Genomic DNA, 25,089 nt, shown 5'->3' with positions numbered 1-25,089 from the left:
CAGAAACACAACGGTTTATGTTTTAACTGTTCTGTGATTTCCAAATATCATCTTTGACATGAAAAACTGTGAGAGAAACAAGCTTAAGAAACACAGAATTCATTATAAATCTTGAGGGAAGAAATGGTATTTACATTACTGATCACTGTTTTGTGAAAACCACATTAGCTGTTGTGCACTGGACTTAGTAAAGACTCAGGGGGAAATGGAAAAGCAATGGGCTGAGCAGTACTGTCTGAGATTGCCTGGAAAATGTCAAACACTTCCCTTCTTTTTATCCACAGGGAAATCTGAATGCATTTCTACTAATCAAAACTTCCTGGAGGAAAGTATGTGGAGAGGAAAGAAATGAAAAAGACCCTATTGCTGTAGGGGTAATCCGTTGGGTATTGTGCCATGTCATTCTTGGGTGATGGACAGTGGCAATATGGTTATAAAGCTGTAATTCAGTTAAGGGGGGCCAGATGATGTCATTAGAAGCAAGAGCCACTTTCCATGCATTATGAATTCACTTTTTAAAAAACCCCACCGACTAGGATGATGGTTTTGATCACCAGTATTTTACCCAACTCATTTTTAAAGAACATAATAAATGTAGAGAAGTCATTGTTTAACAATTGTTGAAGCCTGAAAGGAAGTAAGTAGGGGTTCTGAAAAGCTTGGTGAGCTTCTACAGGGCTTTTTTTTGTGCACAAATAGAAACCAAAGAATAATGAAATTTGTATCAGTAAAGCTCCAAAATACCATCTAGGTTGCTGTTTTTATCTGGAAAATTGTGGGTTTTATCTGTTCCTTACTAGTAGCAGCAGATGTTGCCAAATTAAGTTCTGCAGGCTCACTCTTTTCCAGTTATTTCAGAAAATTTCATCAACACTTATAGAGACACAAGGTATAAACATATTTAAAGCACAGCTCCCCGTCTGGGATTCTTCTCATTAGGTCTGTGTCAAGTATTGTGGTAAATGGAGCCTTTCCAGTACTCTTTTATAGCATATGTGCTTGAAATTTACTGGTCTGTGGTTGTATTTGTAGAGACACATATATGTGTGTATGCATACATAAATGTGCATACAGGGAAAGAGATGCATCCTCACATGCACTATGTGCATATGCCATTCTCGGAAATGCAAAAGGAAAAGAAGAGCAGGAAGCCTAGAATATTGGACTGAAGTGGGTGCCTCACAGCTAGGGCTTTTGGTTTCTGCCACATTTCAAGTACCAATCCCCCAAGAAGTATTCTGGGGAAGGAAAAATAATTTCCTCATTTGGAGTCTCAAGAGATGGAGGGGGATGCAGATGAGGCTGTGTGCATGATTATTGTTCAGCTTTTAATGAGTTATTTCTGCCATACCACTCAGCTGTTTTTTAAGAGGTGTGTTAGTGGTTTGTCAGCATTAACCTGTAGGTATTAACCTTGCTTTCTCTACCGACCTCTTAGATGTGTGTTTTCCTTTCACTGATGCAGTAAGAGCTGAGACTGACAAACAACTAAGTGCATTAATGATTCAACCCAAAGGGTGTTTTTATCACAGTTCCTCACTCTTTGAGGCACCACATTAATTTGCTTCCTGTCCTTGGCTACGTGCATCATAATCTTTGCTAACTGTGTGAGCTGGATTTAGCCCTGTGCACTGCTTTTACCAGCCTTGCAAAGACATCTAGGATTTCAGAGAAGACTTGTTTAAGCTCCATCCCTTGTGCATATGTGCATTGAAGGCATTCTTCTTTCCTCTTTGAATCTAGGATATTTGACTGGTTCCAATGTCTTATAAGTAAGAATATAAACACAGCAGTGTCAGGCAGCATTCAGAACAACAAATGCATGTTGGTTGCACATCTGGTTACACCAGGGTTGGTTTGGCCCAGAAACAAAGTCATTGTACTGTGACTTCTCCAGGGGGAATTCCTCTCCAGGCTGCTCACTCCAGCCCTGGTGAGGAGAAGAGGCACCATTGGACCAACTGAAAAAAAGCACACGAGAGGGTCTGGATGCAGTTTGGACCTCTTGTCTCACTAGTGGCATCTACCTCCAGGCACTTAAGAGAGATTTCTCCATTACAAACCTTGTCATCCCAGTCAGCCTGTGCTGGGAAGGGAGGTAAGCCCCTTCCCAGGTATGGAGGTGCCCATCTCTGCTGACTGACTACAGATCTACAAAGACAATGTGCTCCCTGAAGTGCTTGGTGGAAAGATCTGAGGCCCTAAGTCACAGCTGATTTTCATGAAGACAGATGGCATGAGAGGTAAAAGTCAGTTGCAGAGGACTGAGAGAAGGTAGACATTGCCCACCAGGAAGGTCTTGGTGCTCTTAGCACTGTCACCACTTCTTGCTTCCAAGCTCTCAGTCCACAAGTGGACTGAAAGTGCATTCACAGCTAGTAAAGCAGAGCTTTCATTGTCTCTCTGTTATAGTTAGTAATCATAAGGCTGTATATCATTGCTGTGGAAAGAAAAGTCTAGTGTTGCATCCGAAGTATTTACTATAAAAGGCTATATACAGAAATAAATTCAATAGCGTTAGCCCTACATAAAGTAATTTAAGGCATTTTGCACAAAAAATATCAGGTTCTGTGAAACCTATTTCACAAATGTATCAAAACGATTGTATATATTTTTCTATTTCTGTCTATTTCTGTGGTACAATACTTCTCTGAAGTTACAAAGCCATAAAGAATCTTTCCCTTAAAAGTTCAAACCCTGCCTTAATATACTGCCATATATATACACATATACACTGCCATATGCTGCTAAATATTTTATCTTTGTAAGTAGTGCTTGGAGATGGGAGAACTTGGGATTTTTCTCTAACTTTTATTTTGATTGGAAACCCCCAAATTTGAAACTACTATTTAGTTTCAGGTACAAGCTATAAACTGGTTTTGGGTTTTTGTTGTGCCAGATTAAGCTGAAATCTTAGAACCAGATCAGTAGAAAAGCAGGTTTAAAGTTTAATAATATTTTTTCAATCCAACCCTCTTTCTAAAACGAATTTTATTCTAAACTTGATTTGCATTCATATATCATCCCTATAAATCCACATTTAGCTATGTTAAATACTAATCTAGAAATATAGCATAAAAGCCAGAGCTAACAATTTGCATGCTTTCAAGCAATGTTCATATGTCTGGAGTCATAAGTTTAACAAACATATAAATGTCAGTTGATACCCAAACCAAAAAATCGGAGCTACTTAAACAACACTCTTTCTTTGAATTTGACAAATGTAACAAATTTGCTAGTGGAAATTACATGATGTTGCTCGTCAGCCAAAAAGTAACCTGGGGGGAGTCTGTCTATAAATGTCCATCAATTGATTTAGTTTGACTTCCCTGAACATCTGAATGCGAATTTGTAGATTTGTAGATTTGGGTTCAGATTAGGCAGAAGTTGAAAAGAAGCGTCATAATATTTCAGAGATGCAAATGCTCCCTTCTCCCCCCTCAAGTACACACACATATTCATAAACTATTTACAAAATATTATTGGAGCCTCAAACTCAACTAATAGCATGAAGCTGAAATCTGAAGACCTCTGACTACTCCTTGGGCAAATTTTTGAGACTGATCATCACTCTGTAGCTCTTAAAAAAACCCCCAAGATCAACCAACTGCTTAAAAATCTTCTGCGTGATCTAAAGACTGAAAAATTTATCTGTAGTTGCATTACATGTGTACAATGTAATATACATGTAGCCAATGTGTGAAGTAAATGAAATGAAGCCCACAATATTAAAATGAAATAAAATGAAATAAAAAATACCCAACACCAGACCTCAAAATAATCAATTACAGAAGCAATATGAACTGTTTCCAGAAGTTGTTGTTCCACTGTTCCATTCAGGTTATCTTGCTATAGAAAATCCCCAAGTCCTTTGGCATTGGCCTCCTAGCTCATCAGCCTACCAGACAATAACAAAACAGAAATTTCAGGCTATGCTTATAAGAAAGAAGCAGAATTTTGCCACAGCTGAATGAATAACCCAAAATATAGTCTTTAAGCTGTAATTATAGATGGAAAAATGAGTCAGCAGGATTTATGTCAGATAATCCAGAACATACATCCACACAAACATGTTTAGAATAGAGAATAAAAGCTAAAGGTGGGGTTTGTTAAAGCCCAATAGAAACCTCCCAAATAAGTGCACAAATCTCCCTGTTGCTACTTCATCTGTCTGCAAATAGAAGCTGTAGTTGCTACCAAAGGCACAGAAATCTGGTGAAGTGAGATAGAAAATCCAGTGAGCTAAAAATGATGGAAAAGACAGTTCAGCCTGGAGAAGAAAATTGTCATAGCCAACACTGATGACTCAAAGACAGATAGGACATGTGGCACACAGAAAGCATTAGTTAGAATTATTTATCACCAGGAAACACTAAGGCAGAAGTTGTTTTTTTTTTTTTTTTTAATGTACTGGCTGAAATGATGAAGTATTTATTTTGAAAGGTTTCCAAGGCCAGGATGATACTTTGAGGTGAGGAGTGAGGAGAGGAGGGATGAGAAGGAGCACTGCCCACCTGTAACCTGGAATTTGGGGTTTTTAGTGGGACTTGGGAGACCTCTAAGAGGGTTAATAGAGTTTGGGCTTTCTCCAAAGCCTCCTCTGAGTGTCATTTTCAGGCTGGAGAAGAAAACTCAGTTGATGTATAGTGAAATTAAGTAATTTTTATGTGCTGTGAACAACTTTTGTGCTTAAATAAAACTTTTTAAAAATGAAAAATGGACTATTGACACACAGAAATCTGCTTTAGGTAGTAGGCTCTTCCTCAGACTCTGAAAGATACAGAATTAGACAGTCTACCAGGAAAATGAGAAGAGAGAGAGAGAAAATTTGCAGCAGACTACCAAAGCACTGCTGACTTGTGAAGCAATATTTATGCCTTTGCTATGTCCATGAGTAGATAGCTATAATCAGACTACACCGAAAATTCACTGGCAGTAGGATGAAAAGAAGAGCTGGACAGCTGTGAGGAGCTTCAGCTGTCCTTCACCTGATTTTATTGTTAATCCCCCACAGTCATATATATCTGCTGGGTCTCACTGTTGAAGTCTCTCTGCCCTGACTCATTCCTCAGCTGTCCTTCTATTCACCTTGGAAAAACAAACTCCATTGTTGGCAGGGACAACTTGCTTATCCAGGAGGCTCCCTGCCTCAGACAGTCTGTGTGGGGGATCAGGAGAGCCCTGGAGAGCTACAAAAGAGCTGCAGGAGATGAGAGGAGAGTTGCCTAAATGGCTAGCTTCCCACTTTGGAGATATCAAATTTCTTTCTAACTTCCTCAATGCTTGGAACTGAAAGCCACATATTCTTCATTATTTTCATGGAAGAAAATCATACTGATTTATGTTTTAGTGGGAGTAAATTTGTCTTCCCTGGAAATTTGACTTTAAAACATCTTCAGAAATGCTGACAGATGGACCTCTGCTAAATCTAAGATAAATAGTCGACATTCTTTACATCTTTTTTGCTAATGATAAATGGACACACTCTTTCCCTATTCCCTCTCAGGAAAAAGACAACTCCTCTTAGTAATACAGCTGTTCTGAATTTAATAAACAAACTACACACCAGATGTTGCCAACTGCTTTAAGTATTTAGCTGCACAGATTTCTTGGTGGCAGAATAAAGGAGGAAAAGGAAGAAGGTTTTTTTCATCAGTGTGAAACAAAAGCCTTTCATGTGTGCTATATTGTTAATTATCAATCCTATATAATTAAATATGAAGGTGAAATAAGAGTTGACTGAAATGCTGACCCAATTTCTTGAAATTATTTGATTTAACTGTGTAGACTTTAAGCTGTGGACAAACACATATGACTTTCGTGAACTCCTGGAAAGTCCATGGACCTCGGCTATGGGGGAACCAGGTGGAAAGACTGAAACTGCTTTGGAGTAAAGGTTGAAAACTTGCAGGTGACAATGCTAACGCCACTTCTTTTATGGACAGTGTTGTTGTTTTATTAAGAGTCAGAAATAAACCACATATGAGCAGCTTCCAGAAAAAAAGGGACTTATTTTTTTCTCCCTGATTGTAGTCAAAATCCTTGTTAATGACAGAGCTCCCATTTGCTTTGTCATGGCACCAGGATTTCACACAGGTGCAATGCACAAGTCTGTTGACAACCTCATATGATGTACAATCAGAATCATAAACTATATACTCAGCTTAGTAGAAAAGTAAGGTAGATACTGTAAGTGAGCACTTCATGTTACATTGGCAAATTACCTTCGAGTGATTGATTGTTTGTATTGGTCAGCAAATTTGAATTGGATAGACTGCTGCAAAGTGTTCAGACTAAATTAATTTGAGACCATCACTCTTGTCCGATACTGGAACTTTATTTTAAAAATCAAAGCTTTTCATTCTCCATTGTGTCTCCTACACTGTTTAACAGAGGAGGAAATTGTTACTATCACAACATTTATGCTTCACACACCCTGTTACCATGGTACTCTGGTCTTTATCATTATCTTATCCAAAAAGGGTCATAATTACACATATTAATATGATCCTCACAGTCCTTCTGAGTAGTTGTAATGAAAACATTGCCATGTTCAGTGCATCTCCTGCCCTATTTTTCTTGAAAGTAGGCATTGCTGAGTCTATTATGTTTTGACAACATAATCTCATTACTGACACTGACTTAGCCTTTGACTGCTGAATTTCCCTTTAAAATTATGGCTTTTTTCAATTTCATGTAACATTCCACTGCTGTTAACGCTATCCATTCTCCTCTAGCAGGTTTGAACATTTGTGGGTTAATATAGTAAACATAGTTTTGTGGTCTTTGAAATGTGGATTTCTTCTAAATATCCATAATGAAATCTATAGAAACCTGCATAATTGTTCTAAAATTTTCTGTATTCAGTTCTAAGGGGTTATCTTTGGAAGCAAATTAAAAACAAAAAACACAACTTGCATCAGTGCTGTAATTTATTTTTTATGTTGAAATAATAAAAGTTTCAGTGAATAAGTATAGTTACATTTGATAATGTTTCAGAATCAGTTAGTTAACTGAAGGCAACTGCTGCCTGCTGAGACACTGCACACAGAGTCCACCTCCCAAGAACAGCTCCAGCTCATAGAATCACAGAATCACAGAATGGATCAGGTTGGAAGGGACCACAGGGGGTTGTCTGGTCCAACCTCCCTTCTCAAGCAGGGTCATCCTAGAGCACAGGGCACAAGATTGTGTCCAGATGGTTCCTGAATATCTCCTGTGAGGGAGACTCCACAGCCTCTCTGGGCAATCTGTGCCAGTGCTCAGTCACATGCACAGTAAAGCCATTTTGCATGGAAGCAGCTCAGACTGGTTCACACATCTGTGGGGATCATTCTTCCTAAAAGTCCCACAAAACTGGGATGACTTGTGCATCTGAGACTCAGATTTTCAGAGCTTTCCATGGACAGAGGTCTATGATACCTCTTAGGGAACTGGGATAGGTCAGCCCTTACCAGAACACTGAGGCACAGTTTCCTTTCCTCTTCCTCTTTTGCAGGAAATCTCTATTCTCTTTTTTCAATTTTTTCTGATTGTCTTTTTTCGAAATGCCTAAGTCTGGCCAGAGTCCAGGTAGTCTGCACTGCATTTACAGTACTGTGTACTGAGTCATCAGTAGAAAAACCTGCAGTACAATGAACATGAATAATTTGGGGATGATGCAAAAACAACTCAGTTAATATCAGAAAGATAAAACCTCACAGGGGCCTACAGCAATGGTTATGTAATTAATTGCATCTAATTTTTTTTAGCCTCCACTTTAAAAGAACATTACATGTGAAGAACCTCTAGATTGTGCAGCATAGAGCGTTTACACAATCAAAGGGCTTTTCCTTAGGACTTAGCTCCTTTTTCTTGAACATGTAATTGTCTTCTTTATAATTTCTTACTTTATCTGCTGCTAACAGAAGAGAAATTTTTAAATTGTGGCACACAAAAAATTACCTCAGAAGAGGAGCTATTGGATGCAAAGGATGTGTGAATAGAATAATTGGAAATTATGTAGATTCTCACATTTATGGACATGAATGCTTTTTCTTTTTTCTCCTTCATTCCAAATTTAATTTTCTCTGTAGATTTAATAGCTCTCTTAATCTCAGAAAAATGCAATGTATGAAGAGTGTATTCGACCTTTAGGGGCTATTAAAGAAATATATACCCAGCAACTTCACGCAAAGGCATCTCCATCCGTGACAAAATATCACCATGCATAGTAGCAAAATAAGAGGAGAAATAATAATATGGAAGACAAAAATTTCTGGCAGAACTCCCGCAAGAATCACATTTTGGCAAAGATTAAGCTGGCGTGTTGTTTGAGCGGCAGTTTATAAGATCCAGTTCAAGAAGAGCAGGGCAAGCTCCTCCAGTGATGAGTGCTTTCAGTGAACCCCTAGTTCTTTCTTACTCCTTGTCCAAAAGGATCCAACCTACTCCTTGTCCAAAAGTCCATGGAAGTCTGCAAATAGATGAGAGCACCCTGGACACACATCTTGGCTGCACCAGCTGAAAACAATCATCAGATCACCTACATGTGTGCCAAGGCCCACACAAAAACCTGATGGGTCGATCAGCTCCTTCACTAGCAGAGTGGAGCAAGTACAGTAGAGGACTTGCATCAGAGGGCTTGGACACTTTGGCCTGTCAATAAGCTTTCAGATCCAGAATAATCTGATGGATATAGAATCAGTCACCACCAAATAAACACACAAACAGAGAAATGAAAATCAGACTTAACTTCTCCTGAAACAAAGTTGCTGAGGATGTAGGGAGGATGTGGAGATGGGTAGAAAAAGATGGACCAGGGGAAATTTTTAAAGAAAACTGCATGTGCAAGTTCAGGAAAAAAATGAAAACCAAAGACCTTCTGCTTGATACCTGCTGTACCAGGGCAAAAGAAAAAGCCTATGAAAATTGGCTTAAACTTCCTGGATGCAATAAATGCTTAATCAGAAGACCTGCTCCAGGGCAACATTTGGAGAAGTGGGAAGCATTGCTATGGCCATGTAACACCCGTGTGATCTGCACACTTAGACAGAGACATACTAATCTGGGCCCAGAAGAACAGACCACCTGTCAGGGACAGGCTGGATGGGTCCCTGAGCAACTCAATCTGGTGAATGGCATTCCTGCCCATGGCAGGGTTGGGATGAAACCAGATGATCTTTAAGGTCCCTTCCAACTCAGACTATTCCATGATTCTATGATTCTATGATGCTATCTATCATTATGTTTCAAAGTAAACGAATGGGGAATAAAAGGAATTGAATACAAGTGGCTCAAAACTTATGCTCTTTGTTATGAGACATACTATATAAATAGATTGTAAATACTTTTTTTTGGTAAAAGTGCTTAAGTATACTTTATTCTAACGTGCTGTGTGTTTTCTATTTTAATTTCATGCCTAAATCGATAGCTAATTATAATTTGACAAGAAAAAGCAATTGCAATAAATACGATCTACCTGCTCTGCTGCTAAATTGAAATGTGGTTGGCTGGCTTTACAGTGTTACCAAAATTTGTCTATACCATTTCCAGAGTCAACATAAGAATCAGGAAGTAAATTTATGGCAAATCATTTTAACACCACGCAGAATTGCTCCAAAAATCCTTTGTCTGTCATTGATAAAAGAAGGAAGATTTTGATGTCTAATTGTTGACCAACATTTGTCCAGGATTTAGACAACTTGAATCTTGGGTTTTATGACCAGATGCAAATTAGGGAAACTCTATCCCAGACCATAACCATTTAGACAATGATTATTAAAGCAATGTATCCTTGAAGAATCTGAAGTACAATTACCATCACAATTAACATCCATGTCCTTCTCTAGGCCTATCATACAAACTCACATGCTCCCCCCTGCCCCCTCCACCAAATACACACATATGAGAGAGGTTTTCTTCACCAACCTGCAAACTTGTTAGGAAATGGACAACTGGATATGTAAAAAATTCTCTTCTTTGATTTTCATGCTCACCAGTCATTAAAGGGTTACTTTTCAGAGCAGCAAAAAAAAGAAGAGTTGGTTGACCAAACATTTTTTTTCCTTATAAAGAAGTGTCAACCCTGAGCTTGTAATTAAGAAGTTAAAATCTGTGATTTATATATATTTATATATATAAAAATAGATGATCATACTAAGACTAAAAAAGTGAAAGAAATCTCCATGTCAGTACTATATATTTGTTTGATCTGAAATTTTGTAGAAGAACTCCTTGCGACACTGAAATTAACTGATATGAAAGATGTAGTTAGGTGTGAAACACACTATTGATCCGGTTGCTGTTAGTCTGTTAGAGAATTGCTGTCTTGGTAGGGTAATGGACATAGTAGCAAAAAGTTCTAATCAATGTCAGAACAGCAACAAAAGGAAAAAGACTACATCACAAGAGATTATTTTCTGTCTGAACCCGTGAAGGGTCAAGAGAGTTGTTTAACATTACCATCATGGCTGGTGAGCTCACAGGGGTGAGCTAAGTGGAAAACTGTGACAATTCTATAACATGGATAAATCCTAAAAGAAACTAGGTGAAATCGTGCTACTACTCTTATTTTTACTGGGCATTAAGATTCAAATCCTAAGCAGCTGTAACATGACATTCTGAAGCTAGTGGAGCTACTACCATACTAAAAGATAAACTTATTTTTCAGCTTCTCTACCTTCATACCAATCTGATGTGGTTGGCAGATGGAGTGCAAGACATTCACTGCTGAGACATACTTTTTTTGTGTTGGGGGAAAAAAAATCCAGCCTTCCTCCCTATAACAGTGATCATTCTGATGACCTGAATCATCCTACAGAAGTTCCTAAAGGAAACCTGGCTGTCAGTGAAGAATGCTTGCATTTTTTTTGTTCCTTTCTTGTCTTTTTTTTTTTTTTTGTTTTGTTGATATTCTGTTGAAATGCAGCAGCCTTGAGTCAGGCTTGATTCAGAAAGAAAACTTTCTTGGTTTCTTCCCCCGTCTTTTTTCTCACTGGGGAAAAACACATACTGTAAGATCTTTTTTCCCTTTTGCAGCATAAAAGGAAATGAAGCTCAGAAAGTCTCCTGTAATACAGGATTGAGAAAGAATTCTCTCAAGAGTGGATATTGTCTTCAGAGATATCTGAAAAAAGCAGGAAGCAGTTCAGTCTGGCACCTGGTACTCTTTGGGAAAACTAAAATGGGAAGCAGGTTGCAATAACTGCCATCTTGTAGAAAACTGCAAGTGTTTGTGGCATGGTCCATTGTCCAAGAGTATAAGAAAAGAAGAAAGTAAGCTGTTTCTGTAGCTAAAACACAGTTTCTCTGACTAGATCCAGGATTATCTCCACTGTCTCTGCAGTATGAGGCTGAGGAAGATGAGGAGCAATGTCTGCATTGAGCAGCCAGGCTGTGTGGCTGAAGCCTCCACCTCCCTCCTGTCCGAGTCGACAGGCGGTGCTTCGGTGGTGACAAAGTCAAACTCGGTGGGGCAGATGTCATCTGTGCAGCCACTCCCGCTGCCTGAGCCGCTGGTTTCGTCACCTGGCACAAAGGAGTGAGGGAAACAGCGTGAGTGTTATAGCTTACAGCTTCCATCCCGTTTCTCCCTTCCACTTGGCACCCCAGCAGGGCTGAACGCATTGGGAATGGGGAAGTGTTGGTGGTGCTAAATTTCATTCAGTAAAGCTTCCAAATGAAACCCACTGTGACTTAATTAGGTGATTAAGTGCTCTTCTGAAAAAGGATCAGACTGCTGGCATTATGGAAAGCCTTCAGTGTCTGGATGTATTAAACATGAAGATAAGCAAGAGAAGCAAAAGAAACAATTATAAAACTGGAATTTCATGGAACAGAAAAGGACTTTTTATGTTGTCAGCAGCGCAGAGCACAAAGACCGCAGAAAGTCATTGCAGCGGAGCCAATTTATAAATGGGTTCCAGAGTTACAGTTATGTAATGACAGTTAATGGTTTCTTACTCGTGTCCTGGAAGTTGACATCATTCCCATTGTACGCGTTCTTCAGTTTGTTAGTCATGACACGCAAGGCCATGATTTGCTGTCGAATGAAGGTGTCTGGCCTTGTGATGTCCACATCTACTTCTGGATTGTTGATCTGGTTGGTCAAGCCATCGTTCATAATCTCAGGCAAGTATCTATACAGCAGAATGAAAGATTAGTGTGAGGCGCAGGAATTCCAGAAGCAAAACACTGTGCAGTAAATGATGTGCTAAGGAATTCAATGTGCAGTTCTTAAACAGATCCACTAAAACTGTTTTAAAAATATAGTTTTTAATTTTACTGACTTCAAAGGATCTGTTTAGTAGCACAGCTGCATGGGGAGCAGAAAGGATTTAGGTTTCTCAACCTCCTAACTCTCCATATACTCCCCAGCAAGAGCAATGACTGTGTGAACTATGGAAAAGGTTCACAAGCCAGCAGTAAGTCACCACATATTCATATCCTCTGCTGACATGAATGGCTGCACACTAAATTAAGCATCTAACAGTGCATTCTGCTGTTTTTATTTCTTTCTCCTTAAAAAATATGAAGTCCTTTGTTGTATATAGCATATTTGTTGTTCTGAGACAGTTTAGAAGCCTATCTTGAGGTGTTATAGCTTTCTTAGTTTTAAAGAGCACTTTATTTTCTTCTCCAATTCTTCCTTGCATCTCTTTTTTAGACCACCATGAACAACATCTCCAACCTACACCATGACATCCAGGCCCATAAAAAGCATTATAATTTTACCAAACTCCAGTATTCTCTTTGATTTGGTCATTATTCTTTTGAAGCAGGCTATGCTTTCATGTCTCATGTACTTTGTGCATAACATTTAGGATATGGCATTTCCTATCCATCCACAAATCTGAATCTTTTATTCAGGCTCTTACCTTAGAATTTCTTGATTACTGCAGCATTCCTTTCTCTGACCTTGAATAATGCAGTCTTAGGCTGCTTGCAGGCAGCAAGAGTGCTTTTGCACATCTTCCCCTACAAAAAGCAGCCCATGCCTCCAATCATCCTACAGTAAAAATCTCCATTACCCTTTGTTAAAAATGCACTCTTTGTCCCCTGCTGTTCTTTGTCCTCAGGAAGCTCTCCTTGTAGGCTTTTGCAAAGCTACATTTTTTCCTGCTTTGTATTTCTGTCAAAAATTATCAGTGCATTTTACAGCTGCCAAGCTGAAAAGAGGTTGACATTATTTCTCTATGCTGGCATGGCACCCTGAGAAAATAGTGCATCACAGCTTCCCTCTTCTCTCTTGTCCGTCTTTCCTACTATCTTTGTCTCACATTTAGGCTGCAAGGGACTTGGGGCAGATCTCTCCTTTGTTTATGTCCTTTATAAGGATATGATCTATTTTGTAATTAGTTTGCATACCAGGCTGTCCTACTGATGTTTGTGGGAGTCCTCGTGTGCTTGTGTGCTCAGAAAATAAGTAACGATAGCACAGTCTAGCTTGCTAAAGACAAACTTTCACGATGCCTGGTACCAAATATAGTTTGAGAGTATTTCACATCACTCTCACTTGTGCATGCCCAATTCTCTATCAGCGCTGAAGTTTGGTGTTGATGACAGCATTGTTCATAATGGTCTGGAAAAATAAATATCTCTGGAAAATAAATGTGAAAGTAAGGGAGATGAAAGGACTTTCTCTCTTGAAGCCGTGGTGGAGGGAAAATAAGCTCTGCATTGCTTCTGGAGGCTCACAAGACAACAGATGCTTTGCTGCACCAAGGAAGTCTCAGCCAGTAATGGGTTCTCGCTTTGCAAGATGAGACTTATTTGCCACCAGTGGCCTTTGAAGGCTTACATGAGAATAATCCTGGGATGTGTGAACATTGAAGAACCAAACATGATTGCCAAAATACCCAGCCTCAAGCTGCATGTCCCATTGTTTCACTAGTACCATGATGAGAAATAATATTGCTGTGGGGATCCCATCCAGACTCCTGCAGTCAGATTTGCTGGGGTGAAAACACAGAGCTACCTCCCCCAGTATGGAAGACTGCAGGCCATGGTGTTATGAATCACTAAAGACAGAATAGGAAATAATTCTGCAGAGCTGCCTGGAGGCAGTAGGATGGAGACCTTGGCAGGCAGGGATGCTTTGGACTGCAAAGGAACAGCATCTCCATCTGTCACACGTCTCTACCAATGAAACGGCTGCTGTAGATAAATTACTCAGCCTAGTAGTAAATCAGCAATTTCAAGGTGCAGTTGATTAAAAAAGCAGGAACGTAAGAATTGAACTACTGCCTCAGACAGGATGACTGTCTTGCTCTGTATCTTGTCCATGACAATGGCCATAGCTGTTGGCAGCTACAAGTGATCTGAAATTGCTAAATATTCATGTGGATTGATTTCCCTGTTTATGAAGGGTTAGCAGCCCTTTATTGCAAGCTGTCCATGAGAAGCTAAGGATAGCTCTGAAGGGCAGCTCACAGGCTTTCTTTGACTGATTTCTTTCTGATTTTGTTTTGTCTTACCATCAATAATAAAGGAAGAATGTACTGACTTAAAGCAATTAGAGAGTGCTCTGGTGTGTGCATTTCATGGAGGTTTGTATTTTGCACTGTGACTAGCGTGCATGTAGTGTCCTTCTCAGGATTGTCTAACTTTACATGGGGTAGCCCATTCAGTGATTTTGGCACATACCCTGCCACACACCCTGCTTTATCTGCCCAGGATCTTGTGACCCCTAAAGCATTCCTGGCAAGCGTACCTCACTTAGGTGTGTTAGGGACACATACTTGGTGTAGGCCACAAGAAATCCATGGCCTTAACACTGCCTAACAGTCAGTTGAATGCTTAAATTCCCTTGGCATTTAGGAAGAATTAGAAAGGCTAAAAATTAATCTTTAGGTTTACACACATACCAAATCTTTTGTGTTCAAGTGCAAGTGTCTGGGCATAAGCAGAGTCCCACTCTCACCAGATCTAGCCACCACCAGATCCAGTCACAGCTAGTCAGGAGTTTATTCATCAGTGGAGCAGGGACAGCTGTTAGAGTCCCATGAGCCTTTGGCCAAATGACTAGTTCATTATGTTTCATCTGCTGGGATTTCCTTGCATAAACATAGACAGCTGGTGCCATTTCAATGCTCTTAGTTATTCCTCCTCTTCTTGTCACTAGCTCTGAAAGGTGAGCTCTGAAAGGTGAGCCTTTCTGGCTCATATCTGCAGGCTTTAGGGGGAAGTCCTGGATAGCTGGGGCATCTAAAGTTATAGTGTGTGTCTTTCTTAAGGCAGCTGAATTGAGTCTTGAATACTTTAGCCACTAGGATGTAGGCTGCTTGGTGGGATGCTGCCACTCCAGTAGGGTTTGAATATCCACTTGGTCCAGGGCCTAATTTCCCAGTTCCATGGAGGTGTTGTGACTACTTAGACCATCTTACATAGCAGTAGGTAAGTGTATTCAGGCAGTAGAAAACTGCCTCTTTGAGTGCACTGACAGGATACTGGGGGTCTTTTCAGGCATATTAACAGTGATGCTTTTAAAAATGCTCAAGCAGTTTTAGCCCAGGCTGTGGTCCAGAGGAGAGGCAGTGTCCTGTGTCACACTCATCCCAGATGGCCCAAAGAATCTCCAATGATACTACAACTGCATGGGCAACACACCCCTTATTGTCCCACCCCATACTGAAGTACCTGAATTTACGTGTTTGAATGTGTAGCTGGATTCTGCCTCATTACTGAACTAGTTCACCTGCTTCTTTGCAGGGAGAGAGGAAAGACAGAAAAGTCTATATTGAATGAAATATCTTTGACTAGTTTTCCTTTCTTTAAAGGACTGATGCAGATATGAGAACAGGCAGCCCAAGGTGGTTTGTGAGTGGCAGCCTCGGAGAGGCAGCCCAACACATGTTCTGACAAAAACATTTTGATGTGTGTGGGGTAGGGTTAAGTCACACCGAATAGGAAGCCATGTCTTGGGACCATGATTTGACAGAAGATTTGTTGCTGGCTGGGCAAAGTTGTTGAACACAGCTGCTTTTGCTGCAGTTCCGTAAGTTGAGACACCCTGGTGAATTTTAAGCTTTGCTGCTGCTTCTGCTCTCCTTAATGATCTCTTTGTGGGCCTGGCCATTACAAGAACTGTATGCCCATTATAAAATGAAGAGAAATGCCAACCTGAATCAGTGTTTGTTCTTTCCATCTTCCTTGCAAAGGAAAAAAAAAATATAGAGAAGCAAGCTTTCTTAGCCCTCTGAGTACAGAGAAGCTGAACAATACTGTTTGTTTTCTGGTGTTTGCTCCTTGTTCAGCTATGTCAGGATTTTAGTGTAATTTACGTTGTTTTCTAAAATATTAATGCTTTCTGCTCCTCTTAGCCTTTCCACAGTTCTTGCTTGTCTCAGCAGACCCAGCAGAGATGTCTTCTGGCACACCATAGCCAAGTACCACAAAGCCTATTTAAAACCACTTCTCTTTCCCCTCTCTTTTATTTTTTCTTTATAACCTATTAATGTTCCACAGTGTCTGCTTCCTTTTCAAGTCTAAAAATGATTGATGAATCTTTCAGGTCACATATCTAAAGCCTGTAGAGTTGACACCCTATCCCCACCCCCCCCATTAAAAAAAAAAAAAAAAAAAGGAAAAAAAAGGAGGAATCTGATTTTTAAGAAGAATCTGTCTTTAAGGGCAACATTCTCCATACTTTGCTGCCACAGCAGCTGCTTACAGTACAACTGGGGCATGCCACCTAGGAAGTACTGGAGTTATTCCAGGTGCGCAGAATTGAAGGCAATAGAATACAAAATACAGCACAGGCTTACTCAGGCTGGGCTGGGTTTAGCCAGTCACATCTGGTCCTGAAAGATAAGTGCAGTGGAAAATTGTCTTGTTTGGCTAACTAGTTCACCTCTTCTGATTCTGTTTGCTCAGGAGGTAATCCCCATAGGATATTTTCAGTTTGGTTTTTCCCCTCCATCTTGGAGAAAAGCTTGAGCAGGCACAAAGAGAGGGAGAAAATCCTCACTGCCAGTTTTTTTGAAGATATAAAAATAAACTAGAGCATCAATTAAGAATAGGCAGTTTTCACACTTAGTGAGAAGTGGTTTATTCCCCCTTTCACCAGTGGTGCTAAACTGTCATCTGTGCCTACATCCAGCTAAAGGACACTCAACTCATTGTCACTGCAAGCTTTGCTGGACAGCAGTGAACAAATTTCCCAGGGCAAACACTGATCTGGTGAGCCTTTCTTCTCACGGAATTTCATCAGAAATTAAAAGCTCTCTGCCACAGAAGTAGACACTCCCACATGTGTGGCAGGATAAGAAGAGAATGTCAGGACAGATGAAAATCTATGCTGTGTTTGCTTTGATGACATACCTTGTAGTTTTGAGCCAGATATGGAAAATTATAGTGTTCATTTTTCCTTTTATTCCTTACTTTTCTCTATGTTTTTCTGTTTGTTTTATTTTTTTGTCTCATATTTCTTCTTCTGTTTGGAGGAGTGATAGGTTCCTTGTGGAAAGGAATGCAGGTCTCATCTATTGCATGGAATCTTTTTACAGTTTTTCAGAGCTAAGACACATTAATAAGTCTATAGCCCTGGTGAGCATGAGCACCAGGATGATAGTGCATGAGCACAATCTCTCAGATGCTTTGGTTGGAAAGAGCTGGCTGAGTTGGTTGGAGCAATTCAAGGTTTTTCTCCTGAACATCAGAGGGCTCCAGATTTGGTTGCTGTTCTTACTTTAGTAAAAGTCATATATTCAAGGATTAATACCTTGGACTTGCTTTAAGTCCTAAAGCTCAATTTTCCATCATTCTTGGGAAAATTTCTTAATTCTGAAGAATGCCATCAGCTGTTGTTAAGAATTTAATTGCATGTAGGGAGGGAGGTAAATTTTCAAAGTTTGATCTTAATGTTGTTTTTAGATCCTAAATAGCTTTCAGAAATCTGTCTCTGCACATCTGGTGGAAGATGTTAATTCTTTAAACATAAAATTATGTTCACGTTCTTTTGTGAATACAAATATGATGGAGAAATCCTGCTGGGCATCTCTCTAAAAGGCACTCTGTCTGAAGTAGCTATTATTATTACCTTTAATATGGATTTTTCAAAAAAAAGAGATTCATCCATCTAATAAATATTTTCCCATTTCCACAGCACTTGGTTTCTACGTGATGTGACCTGATTAAAACCATTATTTGTACAGGATCAGCAACGAGCCAAGTGCACCCTTCCAGAACACCAAATGGATGACTCTGTTACGCCATGATTACTTGTGAATTGGCGACCTTCAGCTGGTGACCTGGTGTCACTGTAAATTAATCATGGCAGCAAAGTGATATTTAGGGAGTGTAATAACCACAAATGACCTTGGTGTAATGCCTCTCTCAGGAGAAAGCCAAGCTCTCATTCTCTGTGATCTCAGGTTTGTAACTCTTTTCCCCTGTAAAAGCAGCATCAAAAGGTGATGTGTAAAGTGAAACATAAGGCATAATGTCTATCTGGCAATCCAAAATTTCTAATTCTTTACTTCAAAACAGGATTCAATTAAGATCCCAGCATCAATTTCCTTTCCCAATGGTAGCCAACACCATGTTGTCTTCTTACTTACAGCATTAATGTCTAGGAAGACAGGAGGTGGCTAAGTTTCCTTTTTTTTTCATCACAGACTTTTGTCATATTCTCTGGAATTCAAGATGCAGCTCCTAATTTAGCACAGGGTGCTTATGACAACTGACACAGTGAACACACACACATACACATAAATACATATATATATATATATATATATATATATATATATATGAATACTGGCCAGATTTTGCTATGCTCGGTCTTGTGAGCTAGTATTTGATAACAGATACTAATCAGCCTGGTCAAGGAAACCTTTATTATTTTTTTTTTCTGTTGCACCTCTTGGCCGGTATTTGTCCACCGGCCAAGAGGTGATTTTGCATTTAGAGCAAGTTATTTTCAATATTGTTTTTTATACTATTTCATATCCAGCCATGGCATTCTGTGGTGTTTCTCTGATTTATTACTATTGCCTCCACCTGAAGCATTTATTGAATTCTGTTACTAAGACTGTGACTATACATTTCCTTTGTGAATGGATATTAAACAGCAACTGGGCAGAGGAGCACTGCTGGACTTGCTGAAATGGTATCTTCAGGTGATATTTTGAAGCTGTCACTCTGTTTCACATCCAGTGAAACATCTGTGTTCAATTACCAAGGAGATTATTAACAGAGGACTGCTTTTCTCTCTCCAGAACATTAATCTCAGAAGGCATAATGAAGAAACCCAGGCTACTCATGAGATAAATTCTGCAAAAGAAGGGTGAAATACTGTATGCATAAAATGTACCTCCTTAACTCCCAACAAATGTGGAAGCTGTGCCAAACCCTTCAGTGCAGGAGCAGGAGAGAGCTGCCAAGTATTTGCCAGATGTGGTACACACACACGTGTTAAGCAGGGAAACAAGGAGGAATAGATAGATATTAAGGGATTCAACTGCTCTTTTGTAGAAAGAGTAGAATATATCTCTTACTGATGCATGCACCCTGATGTGGCTCATGGCATTTAGCTGGCATGCCTTGAAACTCTGCTGAACTGCTGGCAGTGCACAGGCCTGAGCTCATGTCTTTTAAAGCTCAGTAACAAGAAGGGATAAAATAGAGAAAGAGAAACCACACATTTTTGTTTCTCTTTTCACGCAGTTCCTTTATGATGAGTCCTGTAATAGCCAGACACTCCTCCTAGTACTTCTCTGAATCCCCAGGGGCTTTCTCTGGATCTGGGACTTAGCAACTAAGCAGTGGCTCATGCTTTTGGACAGATTTGTTCACATGCATCCATAAGTGAATTCAAGGGGCTAACAGTACCCTAAACAGACCCCTCCTCCTGTCTGTAAAATGAATTCCTTTGAAGGCTATGTAGTTAGGCTAGGCAAAAATGGTGTGCATTCAATGTGAAACACCCTCCTGTAAACTGTGCTCCTTATCAAAATGATCAGATGATGAGATGGTGAGGTGAGTGCTATCTATTTATGCATCTGTCCATCCATACATCCGTCTAAAATGACACTGAGAATGTTTCTAAGTTTTTTTCCTATGTTGTCCTATTTTCACTGTTTTTATATTTTACATGCTTGTCTCATTGTTTTTCTATTGTTTGTTTAATTGGTAGGTTGTTTTTGGCTCATTTCTATATTCTGTCTTTATATGTATCTTCAGGCAAAAGGAAAATAAAGATTCCAGTCCCTGAGTGCCCGAATGTGTCACTTCTCTCGAGATTCAGCTGTCACCGGACACTCAAACCTCTCCACTCCCCATGTCTACCCAAAAGCACAGGATACTGCTGCACACCTGAAACCATGCCCCTGGCATGGTCCCTGTGCCAATTCCTCCCCCTCTCAGCAGGGATAATCAGATCCTCTCCTCTGTCAGCTGATGAATCCACACTGGGACTTTTGGAGACACCTGCTCATCTGCTGGCTCCTGCTCTGCTGCAGCCAGAGCCAAGTAAACTTCAAAATTAAAACTCACAAAATACTCATCACAAACAGGGGCAGATGATCACAGTTATCTCTGAAGAAGTAACATAAGGTCAAATCTTCTACACAAGATAAGTAGGAGCGCTACATTTATTCTCTGGTGGTGATTTTTCATTTTTTGCCCACCCCCCCAGTAAATAGCCCCAAGCTTTGCCAGCCAATAGCGAGCAGAGTTGAAATTCCAATTTCTATTTCATCCCAGTATGGTATCCCGAGAGTGCAATAGCTTCACAAGCTGTCAGTCCCAACACAGGGATGCTAAATGGACCTTTGAAATCTCAGTATAAATTATCCTTCTGGAGCTGAACCAATGCACATTTTCTGCCTTCACATGCTGACCCTCTGTGCACATTTACCCTGACTCACACTCTGGCTTTAAAGGCATTTTGAGGATAAGTAATCTTGGCTACAAGGGGCGGGTGGACAACGACTTACTCTCCCCATTTCTGTTTCACCCTCATAAACAGTTTTGTGAAAGACCCCCAGTTTCATGAATGCTTCAGGCCAGATGGGGATTTGGGCCGGGTGGGGTGGAGAGGGGTCCACCTCACCTCGCCTTGGTGTGGCCATTCCAGCAGTCCTCCTCGACGGACGGACCCGCTGTCACTCGCTCATCCTTGCAGATTGTGTAGGGCAATGTTGACCAGAACTTTTTAGAGAGCTTTAGCTTTTCTTTAATGTCTGTTACCTGATTAAGAGACAATGAGAGGGAAAACAGATTAAAAAACATCAGCCACAATAATTATAATGTTAAATGATACATTGTATAAATTTGTAATGGTGATGATGGTGAAGGTTAAAAAAGATAAAGGTGCTAAAACTTAATTTCCTTGTGTTTAAAAACAAGACATCCAGCATTTGAGTTCAGAACATACAAACAATCAAAGTCACCTTTTTCCACAGGCAAGGCATTAATAAAACCATGATGCATCTTGCGCTTCCTAGTTTCCATTTATCTAAGATTTTCTAAATATACACCTTTTTAAGAATTAATATGCCTCACAGTCTGCTGAATGTGAATTCAGTTAAATAGTGTACATCAGATAAACCCACCAGCTTGGTCATGTCTTAGAAAAATATTATATAGATAGCTACATGTGCAGGTTCTAAAAAATGGTGCAGTGCTGGGCTGATGTTGAACTGATTTAAGATACATGGGCTGAATACATTGCAGTACATTTGGATCTCAGTTACAGTGAGAAGTCATGCAGAGGCTGTATTCATCTTTGCTATTATGTGTAGCTAAATATCTGTAGCTGAATACAGAATCCACATGCAAGAAATGTTGGTACAGTATCAGAACAGTTTCTTTACCTTATAAATTCCTTGAACAATAATTTAATTTGGCATGATTCAGGTGGCAAGCAGGAACCAACTGAATTTCCAGCATCAACTTAATAAATAAATGCTCCGACTAAAATTTTATCAGTACTTGTTTTGTGTATGGTATACTAGTGTGGAGAAATCTACAAGAATAGATAGAAAAAACAACAAAGGACAGACTACAAAAGATGAATGCTGCCACTGTTGGTCTTACGGAAACAGATGCATTTCACATTAAGTTGTAATAGGATTTAGGGGAGCTTGTTGAATAGCTTTTAAAGGAAATCACTAAGCTTTGTTCTTTAAAAAACCAAGAAATAAAAGCTCTCCATTCCTCCATTCAGTTTTGTGATTGTCTTTTAGCTTGTTGAGGTACAATATTGTACTCGACTATTTATCTCTTTTATCTTTTTTTCTCAGGACATGATAGCTCTCCTCACAAATGGCCTATGCTGCTTTGCCATGCTTAAACTCTGCAGAATGTCACTTTATAAGCCAGGAGATAGAAACAGCTGAGGATGTTATTTCAGAAGCACTGTTTGAATTTTCATCCACAAGAAATAAGTAGGACAGTATTTTTCTGTATGGGTTGTTGACAGTGTGTCTTGCCATGATAGACACCTTATAAATCTCCTCCACACCCCTTGCCAAGCCCCAGTTGCTTTGTTTTCACATGAGATACTAGTGGCATTTGCAAGCCTTTAAAGTCTCAATAGGGGAGCCCTGTCAAGCCAAAAAATAAATTCCAGTTTACTGGCTGTGAGCAAGGCTTTGGCAGAAGTGGAGATGATCTCTGGGTGCCTGCCCTTTCTGATACCTTTGGTCCATAGGACCAGCGTTTTTGAGGGGATAGCAATCCCTCTTCTTCCCTTTCTGCCCATGCTGAGGGTAAAAACCCCTAGCTGTCCCCTAGCTGGGACAGCTAACCAGCACAAGAAACCCAGTGAAACTGCCCTTTGTTCATGATGTGTATATTCCTGCTAGGACACAGCAGGAATTTACACATCTATTCCTCTGAGAATAGAGGAATTCTATAGAAAGTGTAAGGAATGAAGATTATAGAGTGGAGGATCCATTAATATAGTTTTGCTGAACATGAAAGTCAAAGGGATAGATTTTTCTTATAATTGGTTGTGCCTGGATGACTAGTTACATGAGTAATCTGATTGATATTGGTTGTGAGTAATCAGCTTTCAGAGCAGTAACTTCATTGCTTGCTGGAAGTTATGTAAAGCTATTCAAAACTCCTATATGCGGAGTTGCATTCAGATTTTGCCCATATTCAAATTGGAGCTGGTGCTCTAGGACTTGCAGACTTCTGTTTTCAGCAAGTGATTCAAAAGCTATTGGAAAGTGATTTTCCCCCCGACCCTTCTAAGGGCTGTAATTTGGAGTAGAAGATTTTCCTTTTCATAAAAGCCAGTAAAAGGATGGAGAGAGATTCTCACAGCTCACATGCTGCACATGCTCCCCAGATACTCCTTGAAAATCAAAATGAGGACTCCCATTCCCCAGTCTCTTCTGAAGATATTAAATGGTGTCCGCATACTCTATATTAGATAACAAATCATTAAACTTCCTAATGGATTTTCTTTTTAATTTGTGTTAAGGAGGTACACCTGATAAAGCAAGATGGTCTTACTTCACTCAGGATCGTTGGTAAATGACAACTAATTAAATCTCAGAGGCATCCTTCTGAGGTGTTATTCCCATTGTAGAGCCTGGGGGGAAGCAGACATTTCCATGACTCACAAGAGGCAGCAATAATAAAAATTACTACAGCTTAGGGAAATGTTGCCATTTAGAGCCTCTCGAGATGCCTTGGATTCAGGTGCATTTTAAATTTTTTTTATGTCCTTCAGATATTTCACTTCACAGCTATCATCTCCCACCTCACATCTTCCTATTGCTTTATTTCACCATGGATCTTTACACAACTTGTGTGGACTCAGTCTCTGGAGTCTTGCCCCTTCCTGCTGTCTGACCAGACCTCTGTTAATCCTCAGTTTTTAGCACTGGAGTTTGCACATCTGTCTAACTGGTTCCTCAAACCTCATCCTGAAACCTTCTGGAAGTCCAGTGTGGTATCTGATGGCTTTGCTAAAGGAATTCTGATTGATTCACCTCCTCTTTTAGGCAGTAGCCTGATGGCCTGGTATTAATCTGTGAGATGAATATTTGGGCAGGCAATGACTTTGGAGTACTTTTAATGTAACTTTAAATGCAGAATAGAATTAAGAAGTGCGATGCCTGCCATGACATGTTAAACTTTTGCCTGTGGGTTTCAGAGGCTTCAGTTTTGGGATCTTGTCAAGCATGACCACAGAAATTCTCTTATTAGGCCCCATGGTTACACATGTTCCTCTGCACATTGTTTTGGTCGCCACTGGCACTTAAAAACTATGTAACAGATGTACAGACCCTTGAAAATGAGATAGAACCCACTAAGGACTCAGTTAACATTGCTTGCTTGTGATTTATGAAGTCAGACTACTGTATTCCCCAGTGACCTGTGGCCTTGTAAATGATTCCTCGGTATTTCCTATTCTTTGAATTAAAGATTAACTTTCAAGCTTGGTTAGACTTCTGTGGAAACATTTAAATATGAGACATACGCAGTTTTGATATTTTACATATTTTCTTTCCACTTGCTCTAGCAGAGATTTATAGGGATTAAGACAGCTGGATATCTTTGGCTGTAGCTAGCCTGATTTTCCCTAGTTATCTTCCTGACATAGCCCTGATATTATATTGAAATACTCTTTTTTCAGCTACTTTGGAGGTATGAAACTTGTTCTGAATCACAATTCTTTCTCATAAGAAAAAAGATATAGCTAGAAACATGCAAAAAGTTAAATTTTTAATTAATTCAGAACAGAAAAAGTGGATATTAAAATAGCTTTGTCTTGATCTATAATTGCTAACAGAAGAAAGGCATTAATGTGTAAGTGAGAAAAGTTAAGTATTTGCATAACTTGCAAAGAGAAACTCATAACCAGAGTTACAGGAATGATAAAGCTACACAATCTACACTGAGAAAAACAGTTTCTTTTGTATTTCTGCCATGGACGTCTTACGCAACCAAGTCAGTCACTTGTCATGCAATTCCTCAGAAGGGCACCCATGAGCTCAGTTCCAGGCCTATCAACATGGGCTCAGCTATAAGGTAAATAAAGCTGACCCACGTTTCTGTCTTTACTCACCTTGCATGCCAAAGTCATGAAGTGAGCTAAAAACAAGCCCATCACTTTAGTAGGAATCAGACCCTAGCATTCCTTGCTTT

The 25,089-nt window shown here is 39.7% G+C and overlaps 1 protein-coding gene across 1 annotated transcript in view; it reads right to left on the bottom strand.

The window, feature by feature from the left end:
• Nucleotides 1–5,757: 5,757 nt before the first annotated feature.
• The window catches only part of GPC6 (glypican 6), a 715,829-nt gene continuing 696,497 nt past the window's right edge, over nucleotides 5,758–25,089 (bottom strand). The window contains exons 7-9 of the mRNA XM_059839216.1: nucleotides 21,035–21,171; nucleotides 11,944–12,119; nucleotides 5,758–11,508 (exon numbers count right to left, since the gene is read on the bottom strand). Of these exons, the coding sequence (XP_059695199.1) occupies nucleotides 11,306–11,508; nucleotides 11,944–12,119; nucleotides 21,035–21,171 (516 nt within the window). The 3' untranslated portion in view covers nucleotides 5,758–11,305. The remainder of the gene's footprint in view (nucleotides 11,509–11,943; nucleotides 12,120–21,034; nucleotides 21,172–25,089) is intronic.

Source organism: Haemorhous mexicanus, chromosome 2, assembly GCF_027477595.1.
Source record: "Haemorhous mexicanus isolate bHaeMex1 chromosome 2, bHaeMex1.pri, whole genome shotgun sequence".
Lineage (NCBI taxonomy): Eukaryota > Metazoa > Chordata > Aves > Passeriformes > Fringillidae > Haemorhous > Haemorhous mexicanus.
Note: the sequence above shows the minus strand (reverse complement) of the source record. Positions and strands in the feature narration are given on the sequence as shown.